Genomic DNA, 19,905 nt, shown 5'->3' with positions numbered 1-19,905 from the left:
TCGAAGCAATTGGTAGATCTTCTACATCAAGGCAGTGAAGGAACATTTATTGATATTTCTCAATTGGGAAATATGGTTACATCATTTGCTGATTTCTGCAAATGAAAACATAATAAAAGTTGTAAATATGAAAAGTATCATATTTTGTAATGTGAAATGTGATCTACACTTTTTAGTTTACCAGTTAAATAACATAATGCCTTTTGGGTTACACCGACTCATATTTCCAAAATTGATCGGGACTCAAGAAAATTAACCTCATTATGTGTTTACCTTAGGGATGGAGTTGTGACATAAATAGTTTGAAGCAACAATGCATTGCAAACTTGCCATAAATAGTTTTTCACTATCTACTGTTAAAACTGTAGTGTAGTAAAAAAATTGAAGGAAGCATATTGAGAGGAAGTAACATGTCATATGTAATATAATGAGAAGAGACAAAATTGTGTAGATCCAGATTATATCCGAGCACAACTTAATTGATTTTTTTGCAAAGATCCCACCCAACACGACATTTTTATGGTAGAGAAATATGTTTTGAATGAGATTGTCGCAAATCCCAATTTTGTCCCAAAATGACAAAATAGCAACATATTCTTTCTTAACAAACATTATTATTATGAAACAATTAACCACATTGAATAATTAATATAAGAAAAATATAATTGTAACTACGCTTAGCTGGTATTTTGACTTCTGTAACGTGTGCCATCCAAAATTTTCGACAACCATTTTAACTCTATCATTTCACACAAAACAATTAATGCAATTTAATTATCCCCTCAAACATGAATACTAGTGGTGGAACACTAAAGCAATTGTGTTCGCCTCTGAAGCTTTACTACACTTGAAAAAGATAAAATTTTCAGTTCCACTATGATTAAAAAAAAGTCTACATGTATTTAACAAATAAGATCCATCGGCCATATATATCAATAATCTAAAAGGTAAAAATAATTTGCATATTGTCTCGTTAAGAAAAGGTTCTCATTTAAATCTCAAATATGAACCCCCAAAATTTGGTGGCATAGGAACTCCTAATTACATTGGATACTCTTAAAATGACAAATGCCTATATACATCTCACTTCTTTTGGATTTATATGGAGTATTAACTTTCAAAGGCTTCATCAAAGTGAAATCGAATGTAAGACCATTGATCTAGATACCATTCAACCAACACACACAAACATGACTTTCTGTTTACACGCATAGATATCACAACCCTAAAATATTACTTTGTCAGCCATACAAACATGGCTCTTTTATAATTTATTTACAATAATTTTATATACCAATATCTTATTGCATCCACAATTTTATTACTAAAATCGTTCCTTCCCTTCACTATTCATGGTCACATAACACTTTTTATCTAATTTTTTCACTTAAGAGACAACGTACCAACCGGCCACCATTCATTCCATGAACTATTCATGGCCATGGGTGCCAATTTTTTTAATCTTTTTTTTTGTCCATTTGTTTTGTATTGTAATTTATATATCACAATTTAATTAAAACATGAAATCAATAAAATCCTTAAATTACATTTTATTGGTAGCGATAAATTACATAATCGAAATTGTAATCACTCGTTGTTATGACCAAAATTTTCTATATTTGTTTGACTAGATCGTGTTGGAGTACCTTGTGGGTGGTGGTATCACGAGACAACTTGTGACGTCGTAGGTAGTCTCAGAATTATGTCTGCACACCTTTGTGTGGGGGGTTTGTTGCAGTGGCAGAGCTGGACAAGCTGGGGATTTCCTCGTCGACCCAACTAGGAGTGATTGGTCTTTTTTCTTCAATAATCCTGTTGTGCATTGTAATGCACACATGCATGACGTTGTCAAGTACCACAAGGAACCACAAGTGCCCTAAATGGATGGAGAAACATGCTTGTAGAACTCCAAATGTTTTGCATACAACCTCTTGCTTTTGTGCAAAAAGAACATGTTTGGGCTCAGTTGAGCAAGAAAATGAACGAACATTGGCCACCTCAAATAGAGACCATCGTATCAAGGGTGAGATAGTAAGCCATCTTGTAGAGTCGATTGTTAGCCTTAAATTGTATCGACAAATTTCTATCCTTTAAAACACTATTGAAGACGTTCAAGTGGTTAGGCACATTTTTATCCGAGGACACCCAAAAAATGCATGTCAAATCCAAAGGCGGTAGTCAACAACCGCTTCTTGCAATATTGTTGGATGAGAGCCTTTGTGGCCGCAGGAAATAGATGGTGTTGTGGGTTTTAAAAAATGACAAATGAAAAAATTGGTAAATGTTCATCGAGTAACGAATGTGTTATATTAGGGTAGGTCCATTTATATTTAAAATTCAAAATTTTGAATTATTTAAAAGCATTCAAAAAAATCGACAAGAAACTCGCTCACTCGCACCTTTCAAGTAAGCGACACATCGGATGCTGATTGGACAAGAGAGGGGCGTGTGGCGTGACAACCCGCCCCTCTTAGCGCCCACGCATGAAGCTCATCCCGCCTCCCCACTGTCACCCCAAAAAAATAAATTCATGCGAGTGAGAGCTCAACTCAAAGCAGACAATATCAATGTAGTTGACGATCCCGAACACCGCTTTCCACCATGGCTATGTGATCCACAACAATCGTTGTAGATACTCTTAAAAGTGAGCTTATTTCTTAATCACAATACAAATAATACAACTAAAGTAAGACTTATCCACACTCACTACACAAACAATATTAGATTTCTTGAAATCTATGCCCAAAAATGATAGCTCCATTTACTTCACATACTATCAACATATACTCCAAGCTCATTTAAACAATATTCATATATGGCCTACTATAATATAATGGCAAGGAATTATTTCATATATAATACTCCGATACCCATACATACAAATGAGATGGGCTGCGATCATCACCTATACATAGGTGATATATACTAGATCAACTTTAAAATCTCCACAACATAACCAAAAAGGAAAAAATAAAAAATAAGAAAGAGATAGAGGTGATCAATTAATTATCATAGGCGAAGAGAAGTATCTATATCATTCTCAAGATTGAACTGTGGGGGAGAATGATAGGGTTTCAACGGCGTCCACAGCTCGGCCCGCTCCTCCGTTTGTGAACCCGGCCATAGCGACAGCGCCAGCTGGCAACGGGGCTGAGCAGCAACAGGAGGAGACTCCCGACTAGTTTTGCATTCGGACAAGCTTCTCATCAGCTCTCTCTCCTGTCTTAATTCCTTCATTCTCTGAAGCTGTCTGAACCTCTCCTGCAGTAGGGCAATGGAGGAGAGGGTGCTGGTGTGATCCGCATCGTCCTTCGCCATTAATTTTTCGAAAGAATGATGAATACATATGATATGATATGAGTAGATATATATATATATATATATATAGAGAGAGAGAGAGAGAGGGAGAGGAAAAAAAGGGGGAGAGAATCGGCGAAAAAGACGGAAAATACAAGGGGAAGAGGGTGAGGAGCCAATCTTGCAAAGTACGAGCTTAGTGTTAGTGTGGGGAGGGAAGAAAGAGCCAAAAGAGGGAGTTAGAAGTAGCACATGGAAGGGGGTGTTTGGAGGAATAATAGGTTGGATTGATGCTCTGTCGCCTTGCCTAACAAGGCCCCTCTACATCACCCTATTCACTTGATGGGATGCATGTTTTTCTTCTCTCAATAATTATGTTTTTCTTTTCAAGAATATTTTGATTTTTTTAGGATTCCATGCTTACTATAATGGTGTCTTTGAAAATATATTTATTTTATGATTGTTGCTGGCAGTGAAATTCCTTAATTCCCACATCGATAAATTGGTGATCCTGACTCTATATAAATGAATGACTAACCCTTTCTATATAAATGAGTGACTAACCCTTCTTAGAAGATCTTTTAAAGAGGGTGAGTGATACATTTCTAACATGGTAATAGAGCAGGCCCGCACTAGTGTGGAAGTTCGGTAGTCATTCTGGCCCACACTTATTGGGGGGGGGGTATTGAAACTACTTCTTGTCCCACATCGAATCCTGACTGCTCTTCAAATGAGTAGTTTATCCTCCTCTTATAAGAGTTTTTTTTTTTTTTTTATCTCACATCTACAAATGGGTGATCCTGACTCCTTTTTAAATAAGTAGATAACCCTCTTTCTTATCCTATAAGTTTTTTTATCCAAAGTCAACAAATTGATGGCCCTAACTCCTCTTTAAATAAATAGATATATAACTTTATCTCTTATAGAGCTTTTAAGGAGTGAGTAACTGATTTCTAATCCGTCGTGGGTGCTTGGTAGCGGGAGCCGTTACCAAGTATATAAGGAATGTTAAAAGAGATAGGCGATCGAACTGAATTATGTAAACAAATGCTATAATATGTAATTGCTAACTAATAGCAAAAATTTTACTCTTTTTGCCATTATTTCCCGATCTCTCAAATATTGCAATAATATCTTCATATCCATTTTGTTACAAAATTAATAACATTGATATGTTAATTATTAATATTAAGCAATAATATATCCTAGTACATTATTTACAATTCTCTCAATTATATTAAAAACTAGGAAAAAGGCATACCCTAGTATTATATACGAGGGTTAGTAGTAACACCTGACAACGGAAATTCATTGTTCTGATTCTCTATCGATGCTCCTAAAATGATTAGCTCCAACTCCAATATTTCATGTGGGAGCCTTCTAATTGAATTTATTAAAAAGTATATTATTATATTATATGGTGTGACATGCTTGGAATGTAGCTAATGGATGTAGCAGGAAAAAAAAGGGAAAAGGAAAAGGACAAACGTCAGAAGTGGGAATAATCTTAGTAGGTTATGATTCTTTGATTGAACTATAATGTATGATTGAACATTTTTTAAAAAAATTTTAAAAAAAAGTAAAAGTGTAACATTCCCTCTACCACCTTGATAATTGGAAAAACAACAAAACATTCTCTCTCTGTCTCAGTCTTCCTCAATTCATGTTGTTGTCTTGGAGCAATTTGGAAGGGAATGGCATGCACAAACCAAAGCTGCAGATGCTGCCGTTGTGGATAGGATCATATGCATTTAGATTTTTATGTGGGAGAAGAAGAGCCCCCCATTAATTCTCTTTACATTATTTATATGTAATACTACAACATATATAATCCACCTTGGAAATGTCCAAAGTTGGTTGAAAATTAAGATTAGATATTATATTAGACAATGCGTGGGCTTCTTGTTTGTCTGAACCCAGGTGTTTTACATGTTTATTGCATGTCCATATTGAAACATGTTTCGTAAAATATGACTTTCAAATTATTTATTTTTTGATACGCACCAATGGTTTGATATCACATATTTGTATACAATAGTCAATAGATAACTATAGTAAGTAAGCTTCTAAGCATGAAAAATGGGGGAGAATGCTATACTATTAACATGACTAGAGTGTCATACGTTATGAACTAGACAAGAATCAAAATTAATTTTGGAAAATAATTAATGAACATATCATTATTTTAATCCATAATTTTTTATTTTTCTTAACTGAATTAGTTAATCAAAAATAGTCATGACTAATATACATCTATAATAACTGAAATACGCTACAAAATGGTATATGAGATATTTAATCTTGACGGTTAATTTATTGATCCAAATTGATCAAATTTGATCTTTGATTATGCACTGGTATGTCAAATCCTATATCTGGATAGCCTCAAAAGCATATATACACTCCCTCCAGCCTCCACGGCCCCTTATAATTTGTTAATACTACCTCTGTCCCCCAAATTTTGACACAGTTTATTATTTCGATCCGTCCCTGAAAATTTAACACATTTCACTTTTTATCCTTTTTGGTAGTGGACCTCATATTCCACTAACTCATTCATACTCACATTTTATTATAAAACTAATACTTTAAAAGTAGGACTCACATCCCACCAACTTTTTCAACTCATTTTCCATTACAGTTCTTAAAACCCGTGCCGGGTCAAAGTATGTCAAAATTTGGGGGACGGATGTAGTATTTGACTTGGCACAAATTTTAAGAAATGTAATCAAAAGTGGATAGAAAAATTAGTAGCAATGTGAGTCCTACTTTTATATACAAATTATTATTTTTATAATAAAATGTGAGTGAGAATGAGTCGGTAGAATGTGAAGTCCATTATCAAAAATAGTAAAAATGAAATGTGATAAATTTTTATAGATAAATAAAAATGGAATTAAGTCACAAATTTTCAGGGTAGAGGAAGGGGGCGGAGGGAGCAGTACATTCCAATCACTTCAAATAGTATAACACAATATTTTAGTTTGTGATTGTTTTAAGATACCCATTCCACTTCTTTATGATCCGGTGTGGTTTTCGCAATGATGTTGGGCTTATACAACTTGGGTAGGGCAAAATATATGTTTGGCATATTTTGATCCATAAAAATATGTAAAAGGGACACTACAATTCTAAAAAAGCTCCTTGCATTGATTTGACAAAATATTGACAGACAAGTACCATATTGTTACATCCATTTTTTTCTATATATAAAAAAGCTCTAACCCTCACAGTGAGCCAGAAACACAACCACCTCCGCACCAAAATAAGGCGAAACATAAAGTAGAACCAAAGCAGAAAAAAATGTATAATAATCAAATTACTCGTATTTAATTCGAAATAATAGTTGCTTAGCACTCCATCTGTTCTTTGTTAATAAAGATATTTCTTTTCGGTACAAAATTAGGAATAATGTTTTAAATGGATGGTGAAAAAGTTAAGAAATAGTAAAGTAACAGAGCGGAAGAAAGAATAAAGTAGAAGGGAGAATTACTTTTTGTCAAAAATAAAAATGACTCAATTAACTTAGAACTTCCTAAAATAGAAAAATGACTATATTAACATGGAACAGATGGAGTATATCGTAATTGTACAAGTTAAGATCACCTCATTATATATTTTGAACAAATTTGAAAATTTTGTTAAGTGGCTATATGAAATATTTGTTCATGAATATTAATAAAACATCCCAAAAAGGCTCATTATTATATTACTCCATGTATGGTGGGACAGAATGGGACACTAGTGTAATCCCTCAATCAAACTCTCAATGTTAAAAAAAAGTTAAAAAGGACTAGCAATAAAGATAAAGGACCTAAAGATTTCTTTAATTTGCATATCAGTATATGCACAAGAAAGGGAGAGACATCATAACGACATTATGAGGCCAAAAGTATTGGTTGATATAAAATCTTGGAAATTTGAGTTTAACGTATCAGGATTACATGTATCTTACTGTTTACCCAAAATACTACCAGTGTTTGTTTACCTTGTTTTAAACAGTCATAAATTATTAATTAAAAGTACGTTGACGGAAAAAAATCCCCTAACAACTTAATCACACTATGTTATGCAGACAGCCTTAAGACATAGGACAGATTACTCAGATTTGGTATGTTTGAAATTGAAGATGATTGGGGCTTTTTTTTTAACAGGAATTGGAGACTTTGGAACATATTTTCTTCGGCAACAGAGTTTCTAGAACCTTTGATACTGCTATTGCAACATGTGAAATATCTCATTTTACTTACCCAAAGAGCCAATATCATGCTTCATGTCTTAATTGGGCACACCCCTTTATGTTATATCATGGTCGATTTAGTATATTCGAAATAAAATAGTCTTTCAAGGATTCGAAACAAATTAGGACTCAGAGAAGAAAATGGTAATTGTGTGCCTTCATTCGTGGACTAGAAGTTTTCCACTCTCAATCACCTCATTAACATCACCTCACTAACAGAGATTGGAGGGTTATCAGAGGTTAGAATAAAGACTAAAAAATAAATAGTTCAATAACAATTTCACAGTAAAAAAGGGAAAAGGAAACGCATTGGATACTATGGTGACACAGACTTAAATGACAACATTTTGGTTACATTTCCACCAAGTCCCACAATAAAAAGCAGCTTGACGTCAATCAATATATACATATATATACGCACATACGCACGTCTCTTTAGATCAAAACGAATTATTCTATGAGAGTGCGTTTACAAACTACTAACTAAAACAAACTGTGGTTTTATCGAAGTGGCAATCTGTTAATTGTGGATGACTAGATTGAAAGGTAGTGATTGTGGATGATTAAATTATAAAGTATTAGCTTGATGAATTTTGTTTTCTTTTATTTTTGTTAAGTATGAATTCCATTTCTTGCTAATGTCTCCATATTGAAATATTCTTGCCAATGTATCAAGGATGAGGTGCTATTTTGTTGATCAAATTTATGTTTGTTCACGTTTTCCAAGTCTTCTTTTATCCAAAACAGTGGAACCAAAGAAAATAGAATGTGAAAAATAAAAGACTAATACTATATTTTTTTGATAAATTAAAAAGGCTCAAGTCAAAAACGACGAGCAAGCAAGACCAGAGTACAAAACTCCCGAACTAAAGAAGCGCCAAACAACAATTGTCTACCCGACAGACCATCAAAATAAAACACGTCAACGGCCAAAAAACCAACACACCCGCCCAAGCAACCGAAAAACTAAAAAGAACCCACAACCAAAAGACTAATACATAATAAGAGCATCTGCATCAGTGCTCTTAGCTAAGAACAGACATCATGCAGTCGGCACGGCGAGTACCCTGCTCGCCGCTGTGCTCTTGCGAACGACACGGCCCTGCTCTTAGCTAAGAGCACCGCCGTACTAAAGAGCAGGCCTACGCGGCGCCTCCAGATTAGCTCTTTTTTATTTCGTTAAATTTATTTTTTCTTAAATTCATAAAAAATCAAAAATAATCCAGAAAAAAGAAAAAAATAATTTGGATTCCCAAAAATATAGCTGTTTTTTACCCCTTTTTCAATTTTTTTTAATCTCAAAATCATCTATAATACCCACATTCATCATCCATTCTTTACATCAAATTATCTTTCATACATTGCTTCAATTTTTTTTATTATGAATTTAATTATATAATTTTAATTTTTTGGATTTTAATTGTATAATTTTTTAGTAATTTGTAATAGTATTACGGGTACTTTAAATTTATTTTAATATTGTGGAAATATTTTTAGTAAATGAAGTATTTAAATTGAATAATAGAATAGTGAGACCTTGAGCATGCTCTTGCGGAAGAGCATAGATCAGGGTGTTGTGCTCTTACAAAAGAGTGGAGAATAAAAAAATGAATAAAAGTGGATCCGAGCCCACATCGATCCATAGATAGGAATGCTCTAATAATATTTAATAGTATAAAAGACTAATAATTATATAGGCATTGTATTATGCTTTAATGGACTTCTATCAGTTGTTACACAATTTTTTATGGGGTTCAATTCTAGCTATACATAAAAGGTGTATTCTAATTTAATAACTAATAAGCATTGTCATTTGATTTTTCATAAACTTTCATTGATTCTTGTCTTGATTCTTGTTTTTTAATTAAATCTCCTTTCTAACACTCCATCTCAAATTGAGAATCGAGTATTTCGATACTAACTCACTATAATATTCAGTTCGATTATTTATACTTGTATAGTATGTCCCTCTCAAAAGTGCGAATAATGCTATGTGGCCATAATGTGGCCAGCCGCACAATGGCATTTTTGTAAATAATTATAAAGGTCAATGCAATAAATTAATAGTAATAGTTAGTGCTAAGATAATTTTACTTATTTACCCTTTTCTCAATTTTTTACTTCAAATTTAAGTTTACAACATTCTCTCCATAATAATTTATGCACAATTTACAATATAATTATGCACAATTTTCGTCAAATTATATGTAAGTTGTATTGGAAATAATCATATCATACCTATTAGATAAATTGTGGTAATAGGAGTATATTTTATGATAAACTAATCTTAAACATAATGTTACTCCTAGCTATTCTAATTTGGTAATCAATTTTCATGAATGTGCAAAATTATATAATTGTATTGCATATCATATAAAGTATGCTTATATACTGTATTAGAATTGTGTCATGTCTTCTAAACTGTAAATATAAGTCACATATTAATATTATAAATTATTGCGTATTTTAGATACTACTGTATTATGTAAAATAATTTCATTTGTTACATTGCAAAATAACTATATTATATAATTATCATATTATTGCAAAAATAACTATTATATGACATAATACAACTTACACAACAATAACTAAACTTGCTAATAATACTAATAATAACATATAATAGTAATAATATTGACTTGTATAGATAACATGGATAAATTTTAAATGCAAAATACATTTAAGGGTCATTGTACTAAACTACTTATAGGAGTTTGGCCGTAATGGTATATTAGTAGCTTTATATCATTATTATATACTATATTATGATACCATTTAAAATTTCGTTACAAGAAGGTTATATTGACAATACCAATAATAATAACAAATATTAAAAATTATAAATACAACTTCATATTAATATATTGTTGCTAATATACTATTACAACATGGAGTCATGTAATATTATGAGTTATTATTGTTATTGTCGCAATTATCCGATAATTATAGGTTTTAGCTAATCAGATATTAATCAAATTATAGGTTTTAATATATTTAAATTTTGATTTATATAAATGAATTAGATATTAATCAAAATTTGATCTTAAATTCAAGAACAATTAAAATTAACATTAAAAATTTACATTTGAATCAGTATCAATTGGACCCCAAATGAGTTGAATAATCTAATAATATTATTGCAAACGTGTAAATGACACAACCTAGGTTTTCAAATTATTATAATGATCATTATATTTTTATAAATAATTGAATTATAAACAGTTAATTCGTCTCAATGTACCTAAATAGAGATATTTTCATATATTTTTCTATTTACATTATCATGTTAGTATATTGTAACGAGCTATGCTAGTTCTATCGATTCCAGTTAATCGGTTATATATTTTCGCTCTCTATTATCGAAGTCACAATTGAATCTTAATCGATTCCTACACTAATTTATCAGTTGAAAACAAACTGATTAGTATAGAAATCAAAATAACCAAAATCAAGTAGTAATATTCAATTAACACTTAGAATTCAATAATATACTATGGAATACTAATATGGAATAATCCACACCTAAAAAATTAAAATAAATCAATAGAAATTAGGAATAAATCCAAGATCATATAAAAATTACAATCTCATGGATGATTAATTGAGATCTCCAATTGAATTAAAGATCAATCAAAGACTAGCCATCGATTCTACAAAAATTTAAAAAGTATACTCCATCCATCCCAACTTAAGTAATTGAGTTATTTTTGACACGTATTTTAGAAAAATGATAATAAATGGTTTAAGTGGATAGAAAGTAAAGTAAGAAAGAGAATAATGTAGAGGAAGTTATTTTCCTTCTTAATTTACTTTCTCTCTACTATAAGTATTGAGGAGTATCATTTTTTCCAAACACCAAAAGAGAAATCTATCACATAAGTTGGGATGGAGGGAGTACTTGAATTAATTTTCACGTGCAAATATCATTTATCTTTGATTCAGTTTTTGTAATCATGAATTTCAATGTATAATAGTATTATATTATAGATTCAATTGTATATAATATTGTATTATTGAGTTTGTTTATAATAATAAAATTTTGTTGCTTTGTAGGAGCGCTTATTGTATCATTTATATCTTTAATTCACTTGGTACAATTTACTATGCCATTCTCCCATAATAGATGTACACTTTCCTTTATAGTTTGTCCCACAAAAGATGTCACATTTCTTTTTTTGGAAAAAATTCCTTTCACATTAATATAAAAATACTATTTAGTTCTCTCTCACATTAATATAAAAAAGTTTTCTCTTCACTCAACACATAAAACAACATCTCCTAAAATTCCGTGACATTTCCCAAGTATGTCATTTATTATGGGACAGAGGGAGTACTAGAACCGCCTAATGCTATTAGCATTTTTCTTTTTCATCTCGTCTCAAACTACTTGCACTATTTATATTCTAATAAAAGTTGATTAAGTATTTTCTTATTAAATGTCCCATATTACTTAAATACGATTTTATTTCATTTAATCTCCAACCATCAATTTTATAGTATATTATTGTATATAAAATAATTTTATTGTATAATGTTTACATTTATTCTATTTAAAAGTTATTTAAATATTAATGTTAAATATAATAAAATTTAAATTTTTTCATTTGTAAGTGAACCTAAATACATAATGAATTTTAATATCAGGAAGATATTTATATTCTAATTTAAAAGTAGTTATATATTAAAAATTAAATAATAATAATAATAATAATAATATATAAAACATGAACAAAAGTAAAAAGAAGAAAGAAAAACCGGAAAGAAATATGACACAAATAAACGTACACATACACATTTCAATATTTCCAAGATTATTTAGTATTAATTGTACTCTACTCTCTATTTATGCAGAAGGATATATTAGTCTTAAAAAATTTATACTTTTAAGATGACCTGATTTCAAGTAAATTAGCATTTAATATACAAATTTTTATTAATATTTTATTTTTATGGCCGGCCATATTATGGCCATTTAGCATCACTCCAAAAGTGCATAGGTATAGACATTCATTCATTAATTAAAATAATTACTACTATATATTAATTTTATTTAATAGGTTTTAGTTATAATAAATTAATAATCTACTCTAGCCCAAACCTGTGCATAATAGACTTCCGCCTCTCCAAAATATTACCACCAAAAAGCCCACACTTTACTCTGCACTATTCAATAAATGCCTCATTTTGGAATTTTTGTGCATGCAAGAGCATCCACAATAGTGAGGGATTTGGGCGGACGATCCGCGATTATCGTCCTCGGGCGAGATCGTCCAACCATTGCAGGAGGACGATGCATTGGGCGCCCGAGTGGGACGACCGAACTGGGTCGGTCGTCCGATGCGTCGAGCGATGCATCGGGCACCCTTTGCAAGGCGTCGGACGAGGACGCCCGAGGATGAGTGCGACATTTTTAATTTTGTTTCTTTTTTTTATTCCAAACTCTATAAATACTCCTTTCCTCATTTACTTTTTTTCACACAATACTCCCTCTTTTACTCCCTTTCTCTTCTCTTTTCACTATTAAGTATGGATCCGAGCGAAGAAGATGATATGAGCAAGAAGTTAGATTTAGATGACTAATTTATGTTTTTTTAAATTAAGTGTGATGTAGCTTTTTTTAGTTAAGTATGATGTACTAGTTTTTTTTTTAATAAGTAATGTAGTTGTTTTTTAAAATTTGTGGTGTTTAATACTCTATAATATATTTTGGTATTTTAGTAATTAAAAACAAAAATAAAAAACAATAATATTAAGAATTAAATGAAAATTGAGTTTAATTGATAGGGCGAAACCATTGCCGAAAGAAGGGCCGGACTAAAAAATGCTGATGTGACAACCATAGAGCGCCCACTAGGGCATCCAAACATGCTCTAAGACCTCTTATTGTGAAGACCTTAATACATCCATTAATTTAATTCCTTAAAAGGCGTTGAGAATTATGAAGAAAAATTGATAAAAACAAAAATTAATACTCCCCCGTCCCAACTAAGTTCAGTCGTATTTCTTTTTGGGATGTCCGAATTAAGTTGAGTCATTTTTCTTTTTAATAAAAAACAAAACATTTAATCACTCTTACTTTATTGCATCACCTACTTTATCTTTCCTATTTTATCATTTCTCCTACTTTTCAACACAATTTCTTTATCTCCTTGCCCAAAAGTTTTACTCAACTTTATTGGGACGGAGAGAGGATAATTTATGTTCCATTTTTCTATTTTAATTTTACAATACCATTTTAATTCCTCGTTGAGAATTATGAAGAAAATTTGATAAAAATAAATAGTAAAGTTTTAGTTCCATTTTTATATTATAATTTTATAATATTAGTACGATGAGTTGGTGGATAACAGAAAAAATAAATGAAATTTTTATTACAGTGTACCAAAATAATAAAATAAGATATTTTTATCTCGGATAGAAAATATACAATTATAATAATGTTTTGTTTTAAAGCTTTTTTTACTTACACCTCACGCACATACACCTAGGTGACTCGACCGAGTCACATAACCAGCTCAAATCGAGTTATGCTTGGTCATCTTGCTTACAACTTAATGACATTTTCATTTTGAGATGTTCGCTCGAAATGATAAGTTTCTAAAAAAGGAAAATTGTAACAGCTCGCCTTCCTAGGGTACAATAAATGCGGCGGCTGCTACCCAAACGGACTTTAAAGAAGTTTAAAGTAAACATAGGCTAGAGTTTCATTCAAAGAGTGTTGACCAAAAGATTTAAAAGAACTATCAGAGTATTTAAAACAATAACTTAACCTAGAAGCTTAAATGAGAAAGAGAGAGGGGTATCTTAAATAACGATCAAAAACTCAAGAGTACGACATAATATCCAAGATAAAAATCACAAGAAAAGGGCTAAGGCCTCAAATCGAAGGCAAGATGCAAATATCCCAAAAATAAATCCTAAAATGTATCAAAATTCAGCGGAAGGCGACCAAGAGAAAGAATAGCTATGTATGAAGACACAACTACACTTGAAGTTCAACATTTCCATATTAATTAGTAATCATGCTCAACACCCGCCACCGCTCGTCATCGTTCAACCTGTACATAAGGAAAACACATGCAGGGCTGAGTATTTTGAAATACTCAGTGAGCTCATTGCCAAAACACTTTATAAGTTATGCCACCCTTACCAAGTGAACTCGAGTTTTAAGCAGTTAAAAGAGAATATCACGAGTATCACAAAATATATTTTCCATAGACTGGCCAGTCAAAATAACTCCCCATTTTCCTCAACAAAAATAACAATCACAATCATTCCATGGTGCGACGAAAGTGTGGCCACACTTTTCGCCCACAAGACCGGCCGACTAGTAAGGACGGCTCTCGATCCCCTCGTGTACACGGCCTGGTAGGGCTTGCGGCCCATACTCAGACCCGAATTCGTATAAGCATATCCAACATCACATTTAAACAAACATAGGCATGGCATAACAGTTAAACCACCCTTATAACACCAAGCAATATTTTTGACAAAATAAAAAGAGAGTTTTAAGAGTAAAGCCCACCTCGACTGCTTAGTTTTCAAGTAGTTTCGCTTTTCCGTTATCCGGCTTCGCAACCAAAGTTTCACCTTTTAATCACATAGGCACATATCACAAATTAGGTTCAATACTACTCTTACTCATGCATGTCTCAATATTTTTTTCTTCCTTTTCACATTGATTTATCTTATCATTACTAATTAATCAAGATCATGTTTATCTCACAAGATTATTTAGCCATCAAATACACACACACCACACACACATACACGACACACACACCACACACACACGCACGCCACACACACACACCCACATGAACATATTCCCACATCCCTTTTATCCCTCTTTCACTCAACCAAGATGCATGAGGGTTCAAGAAGACCGATTAATCGGTTAGAAGAAGAAAAAGAAGAAGAAAAAGAAGAATAAGAAGAACTCATAAACAAAATACCTTTTTAGAGAAAAACAATCGGAAGAAACAAAGTAGAGACTTGGTTCTTCAAGTATCTTGGCGTTCAAACTCTAATTCTTCTCAAAGGATGACAAAATATTGGAGTGTGGAAGAAGAAAATTTGAGAGAGTGAGGGGGGGAGGATTTCGAAAATTATGGGGGCTACGGTTGGGGTTTTGGTTCTTATTTATAGAGTCCAACGAGATCTTTAGAATATTTGGTAAGATTTTATTCTCCAAAATTAAATAAATAAATATTGTGAAGTAGGGAAGAAGAATTAACAAAAATAGATCCTAGGGCAAATCTCCTAGTTTTCGAAAATTATGCTTCTAAGATGGCCAAGATTTTGTTTTGGTATATTTTACGGAGTAGAATAAAATATCACGGAGCAAAATAAAAATAAGAATTCTCCCAATCTTGGAGTAAAAAGTGGCGTCCCTATGCCTTTTAAATAAGGCATGGATTTTTAAATATTGTCTAGAATAAGTTAAGGCAAGATCTCTTGAAGTATGGAAAGATTTGGTAGAATATTTAAATTCTAGGTATGGAAGGAAATCAAATAAGGGATTAACTAAAATAAAATAATTCCTTCCTTCCCACAATAGGTGATTTTCGAAAATCACCAAAAACAAAGGGGCTCGATTTTTCTCTCTTCAAAAGGAAAATAATTGGGTCTTGGACTTAATTTGGATACATATCTCAAGAATTAAATTAAATCCGGAAAAATAGAATTCCCTCTCCAAAAGTCCAAGGGGTTCGAAATTCTCAACAATTAGGTGGCTAGTATTTATGAAAATTTTCTCTAATATTCTCACTCACCCTTAGGCAATTAATTTACCACATAAATCTCATAATTTAATAAATCACATGGCACATCATAAAATCAATAAGTTTGACTTTTCAAACTTTCAACGCAAACCCTAGACTCAACTCGGCCATAGCATCACATGCAATAAATGCATTCACGACTCCACGTCATCAATAATAAATTCTAGGGCTCTAAAATTAGGGTTCTAAATTCCGATATGTTACAAAAACTTTACACTTTTTTACTTTTTTCTCTTTTCGCTTAACTAACTTAATATTAGTAGATGTATTTTTTTTCATTACATAATTTTAAAAATAATTATTTAAACGAGTTAAGTAAAAGAAGAACAAAGCAGAAATAAAAGGAAAAAGATAGAGATGAGAAAGACTAAGAGAGCAAAGTAAGAGAAAAAAGGTGTATTGTTATTTCTAAAAAAGGAAACGATTCAGCTACTGAGACAACCAAAAATGAAATACGACTCAACTTTCTTTGAGATAGGGAGTACATAAAATATTGCGAGAACGACTAATTTGGACTAGAGAGAGCACTATACTTGAAAGTACACGCGCATTAACACAATTAAAATAAGAAATTTGGCATGCTCTTTTCTCCTTATAAGACATGTATTCCTTCCCCCCATTTTTTAGGCACCCACTCTAAAAAAATGCAACCCATTCCCTCTTAAAAACTCCTCCACACTCCGCCATGATCAGCCCCCACAAATTAATCTTCCTCATAGCGGCGGTCTACGCCACTGCCGCGGCCGCCGAAGACCGCGCTGAAGCCGAGGCGCAAGGCAACAAGAGCGAAGCCCTTAAGCTCAAACTGGTTGCCATCGCCTCCATTCTCACCGCCGGCAGCCTCGGCGCCAGCTTCCCCCTCCTCGGCCGGAAGCTGGCCGCCCTCCGCCCCGAAAACGACATATTCCTCATGGTCAAGGCCTTCGCCGGCGGCGTAGTGCTCGCCACCGGCTTCGTCCACATCCTCCCCGACGCATTCCGGAGCCTGACCTCTCCCAAATTCCCCTTCTCCGGATTCATCGCCATGGCTGCCGCCATCGCGACCCTCGTGGTCGACACGGTCGCCACCTCCTTCTACGGGAGCGTGCACTCGAGCAAGGACGAGGAGGCGGCCGGCGACGCCGACTCTGCCTCCGGTCCCAATGGGACCACGCAGTCGGATATTATCCGACAGCGCATAATATCACAAGTACGTTTGTTCAGCGTACATTTAACCTTGATGTTCTTGATTCCATAGTGTTTTTATTTTTTTTTTTCTTTTTTCTTCTTGTCTTCCAAATTTGAATGATGATGAAGGTGTTGGAGGTGGGAATGGTGGTGCACTCGGTGGTCATCGGGATATCGCTGGGGGCGGCTCGGAGCGCCGCCACGATAAAGCCGCTGCTGATTGCGCTGTGTTTTCACCAATTCTTCGAAGGGATGGGGCTTGGAGGATGCATCTCACAGGTATTTATATACGTAGATAAATACTCTCCAACAATATTTTGTAGAATCATCGAATTTGGAATAATGCATATGTTGACATAATGTTGTTGGTGAGAAATTATATGAAGTCATGATGCTAGAAAAGTTATTCTCGTCCCCACCGTGAATATGTGAAGAACAATTCTGATTCATTGAGGCCACCAATTAAATTTTAGACCCCTAAATTTTGTCGTTGTATGTCAATTTGAAAATCTGAAATTCTAAACCATTATGTCGGTTGATAAATTTTAATTTTGATCCTATATGGCAAGAATTTCATTTTTCTTAGAGTCCACGATAGGTGGAACAGCAACGCCATAAAAATACTTGTTTGCCTAGTCATCAACAACCATAAAAACTTTTAATATTTTTATATTTAATGTATTTTGTTATATATAGAGTTTATTTTATCATTCATTAAATTGAATATATTTTATATATTATTATATAATTTGTAATAGTAAAATAACAGTGGTTCATTCGGTTGGACCGATTGAACCATGAACCAGTTTGGTTCACTCACCGATCCGATTTTTAAAACATTAGTTTGAAGTTTATATTACTCCATTAGGGAGTTTTGGGGTTGGTTATCCTACAATCCCTACATAGCGAATTCGTTACTTACTTAGAATCAAAAACAATAAATTCTTTATGAAATTTTATGAATTTATGCCCTTGGGGAGGGTGTGTTCCAATTGATAATCGGGATTCAATCGACAAAAAACTAGACAAGACCATCTCTAGATAATATAGTTTCAATGATAATGCAAAACTCATTCTATTTTGAATTTTTGAATAAGATATATGCGCTTTTGAGCTTACATTATAATAAATCCAAATATTTTTTAGATTTTATGAATATAAAAAGGAAATGGATAGATAATATTCTTTTAAATATGATTATGATGTAAATGGTTTGAGTGAAATTACTATTCCCTAACATAATTTGTGTTTGATATAAATAATTGAATACTGATCTAAGTAGCTTTGCAACATTTATCAACATGTAACCAATATTTTTATTACATGAGGCCCTCATCAGTTTTCTTTGCTTGGACATAATTAATGTAGTTAAGAACTCATTCAATAAACTTTGGGTGTTATATTTTGATACTATAATGGAGTATACGATTGTGTATTTTTATCTCCTAGTGTGAGCCCTTCAAAATTATTTCATAATATAAAAATTATGAAGGGTTTCGATATTCCAAAGTTCCAATTCATCTGAATAATTTGAATAAGCAGGCGAGATTCAAGTGGCTTAAAACTGTGGTTATGACGGTATTCTTCTCGGTGACGGCCCCAGTGGGGATCGGGATTGGAATCGGGATTAGTACCGTCGGAGTGACAGTTGAGGGCGTGTTCGAGTCAGCATCGGCCGGGATATTGATATACATGGCCCTCGTCGATCTATTAGCAGCCGATTTCATGAGCCCCAGGATGCAAAACAATGTCAAGCTTCAATTGGGAGCACATATTTCTCTTCTTCTTGGTGCAGGATCTATGTCCTTTCTAGCTATGTGGGCTTGATCACTATTTCCATCATCACCCTTTTGTAAACTTTGGGACTTACTACGTCAAAACAGTATTGTTATACTAGTTTGTATTTGTGGATATATGTTAATTAATTTTAGTAAACTTTTTCTATAACTTCTCAATCTGAGGATATGGGGCTGAGAACTATTTGTCTCATTTAAATATCAAGGTAGATCTCCTATTTCATATACTATCATATATGGATGGATGTAGTGATTTAGCTGGATTTTTACTCAATGGCCAAAATGCATTCACTTTACCACACAATTAGGGGTGGCAAAATGGGTAGCGGGTTATGGGTAATTCCCATCTCATCCCGCTACCCGCCAGGTATTGGGTATCCGTTATCCGACGATAACGGAAAACGGGGCGGGATCGGGTAGAGTGTTTTAGAGTTTTGCAGGTAGCGGGTATTTTGCGGATAGCGGGTATACCCGCTAGTATTAGTATTAGTCATATTTCATCTTTTAATACTTCCTCCGTTCCATATTAATAAAAGTGTTTCAAATAGTTAAAGTGGAGAAAAAAAGGTAAATAGTTAAATTATAATAGTCATATATGCACTCATTTTGAAAAATTAAA

At 33.0% G+C, this 19,905-nt stretch overlaps 1 protein-coding gene across 1 annotated transcript; it reads left to right on the top strand.

The window, feature by feature from the left end:
• Positions 1-16,815: 16,815 nt before the first annotated feature.
• Positions 16,816-19,445, top strand: LOC125212566 (zinc transporter 1-like). Its single transcript, XM_048112771.1, has 3 exons — positions 16,816-17,512; positions 17,620-17,769; positions 19,033-19,445. Exons 1-3 carry the CDS (start codon positions 17,009-17,011, stop codon positions 19,315-19,317), a joined length of 939 nt encoding a protein of 312 aa, XP_047968728.1. The 5' UTR covers positions 16,816-17,008; the 3' UTR covers positions 19,318-19,445.
• The last annotated feature ends 460 nt before the right edge of the window (positions 19,446-19,905 follow it).

Source organism: Salvia hispanica, chromosome 3 (genome assembly GCF_023119035.1).
Source record: "Salvia hispanica cultivar TCC Black 2014 chromosome 3, UniMelb_Shisp_WGS_1.0, whole genome shotgun sequence".
Classification (NCBI taxonomy): domain Eukaryota; kingdom Viridiplantae; phylum Streptophyta; class Magnoliopsida; order Lamiales; family Lamiaceae; genus Salvia; species Salvia hispanica.
The sequence above is the reverse complement of the archived record's forward strand: the minus strand, read 5'-3'. Positions and strand labels throughout refer to the sequence as shown.

Bases quoted from the DNA above. Each gene is read 5' to 3' on its own strand.
- LOC125212566 (XM_048112771.1), top strand. From the start codon at position 17,009: ATGATCAGCCCCCACAAATTAATCTTCCTCATAGCGGCGGTCTACGCC. The intron at 17,513-17,619 runs GTACGTTTGTTC...ATGATGATGAAG, and splicing joins GACAGCGCATAATATCACAA to GTGTTGGAGGTGGGAATGGT. The intron at 17,770-19,032 runs GTATTTATATAC...TTGAATAAGCAG, and splicing joins TTGGAGGATGCATCTCACAG to GCGAGATTCAAGTGGCTTAA.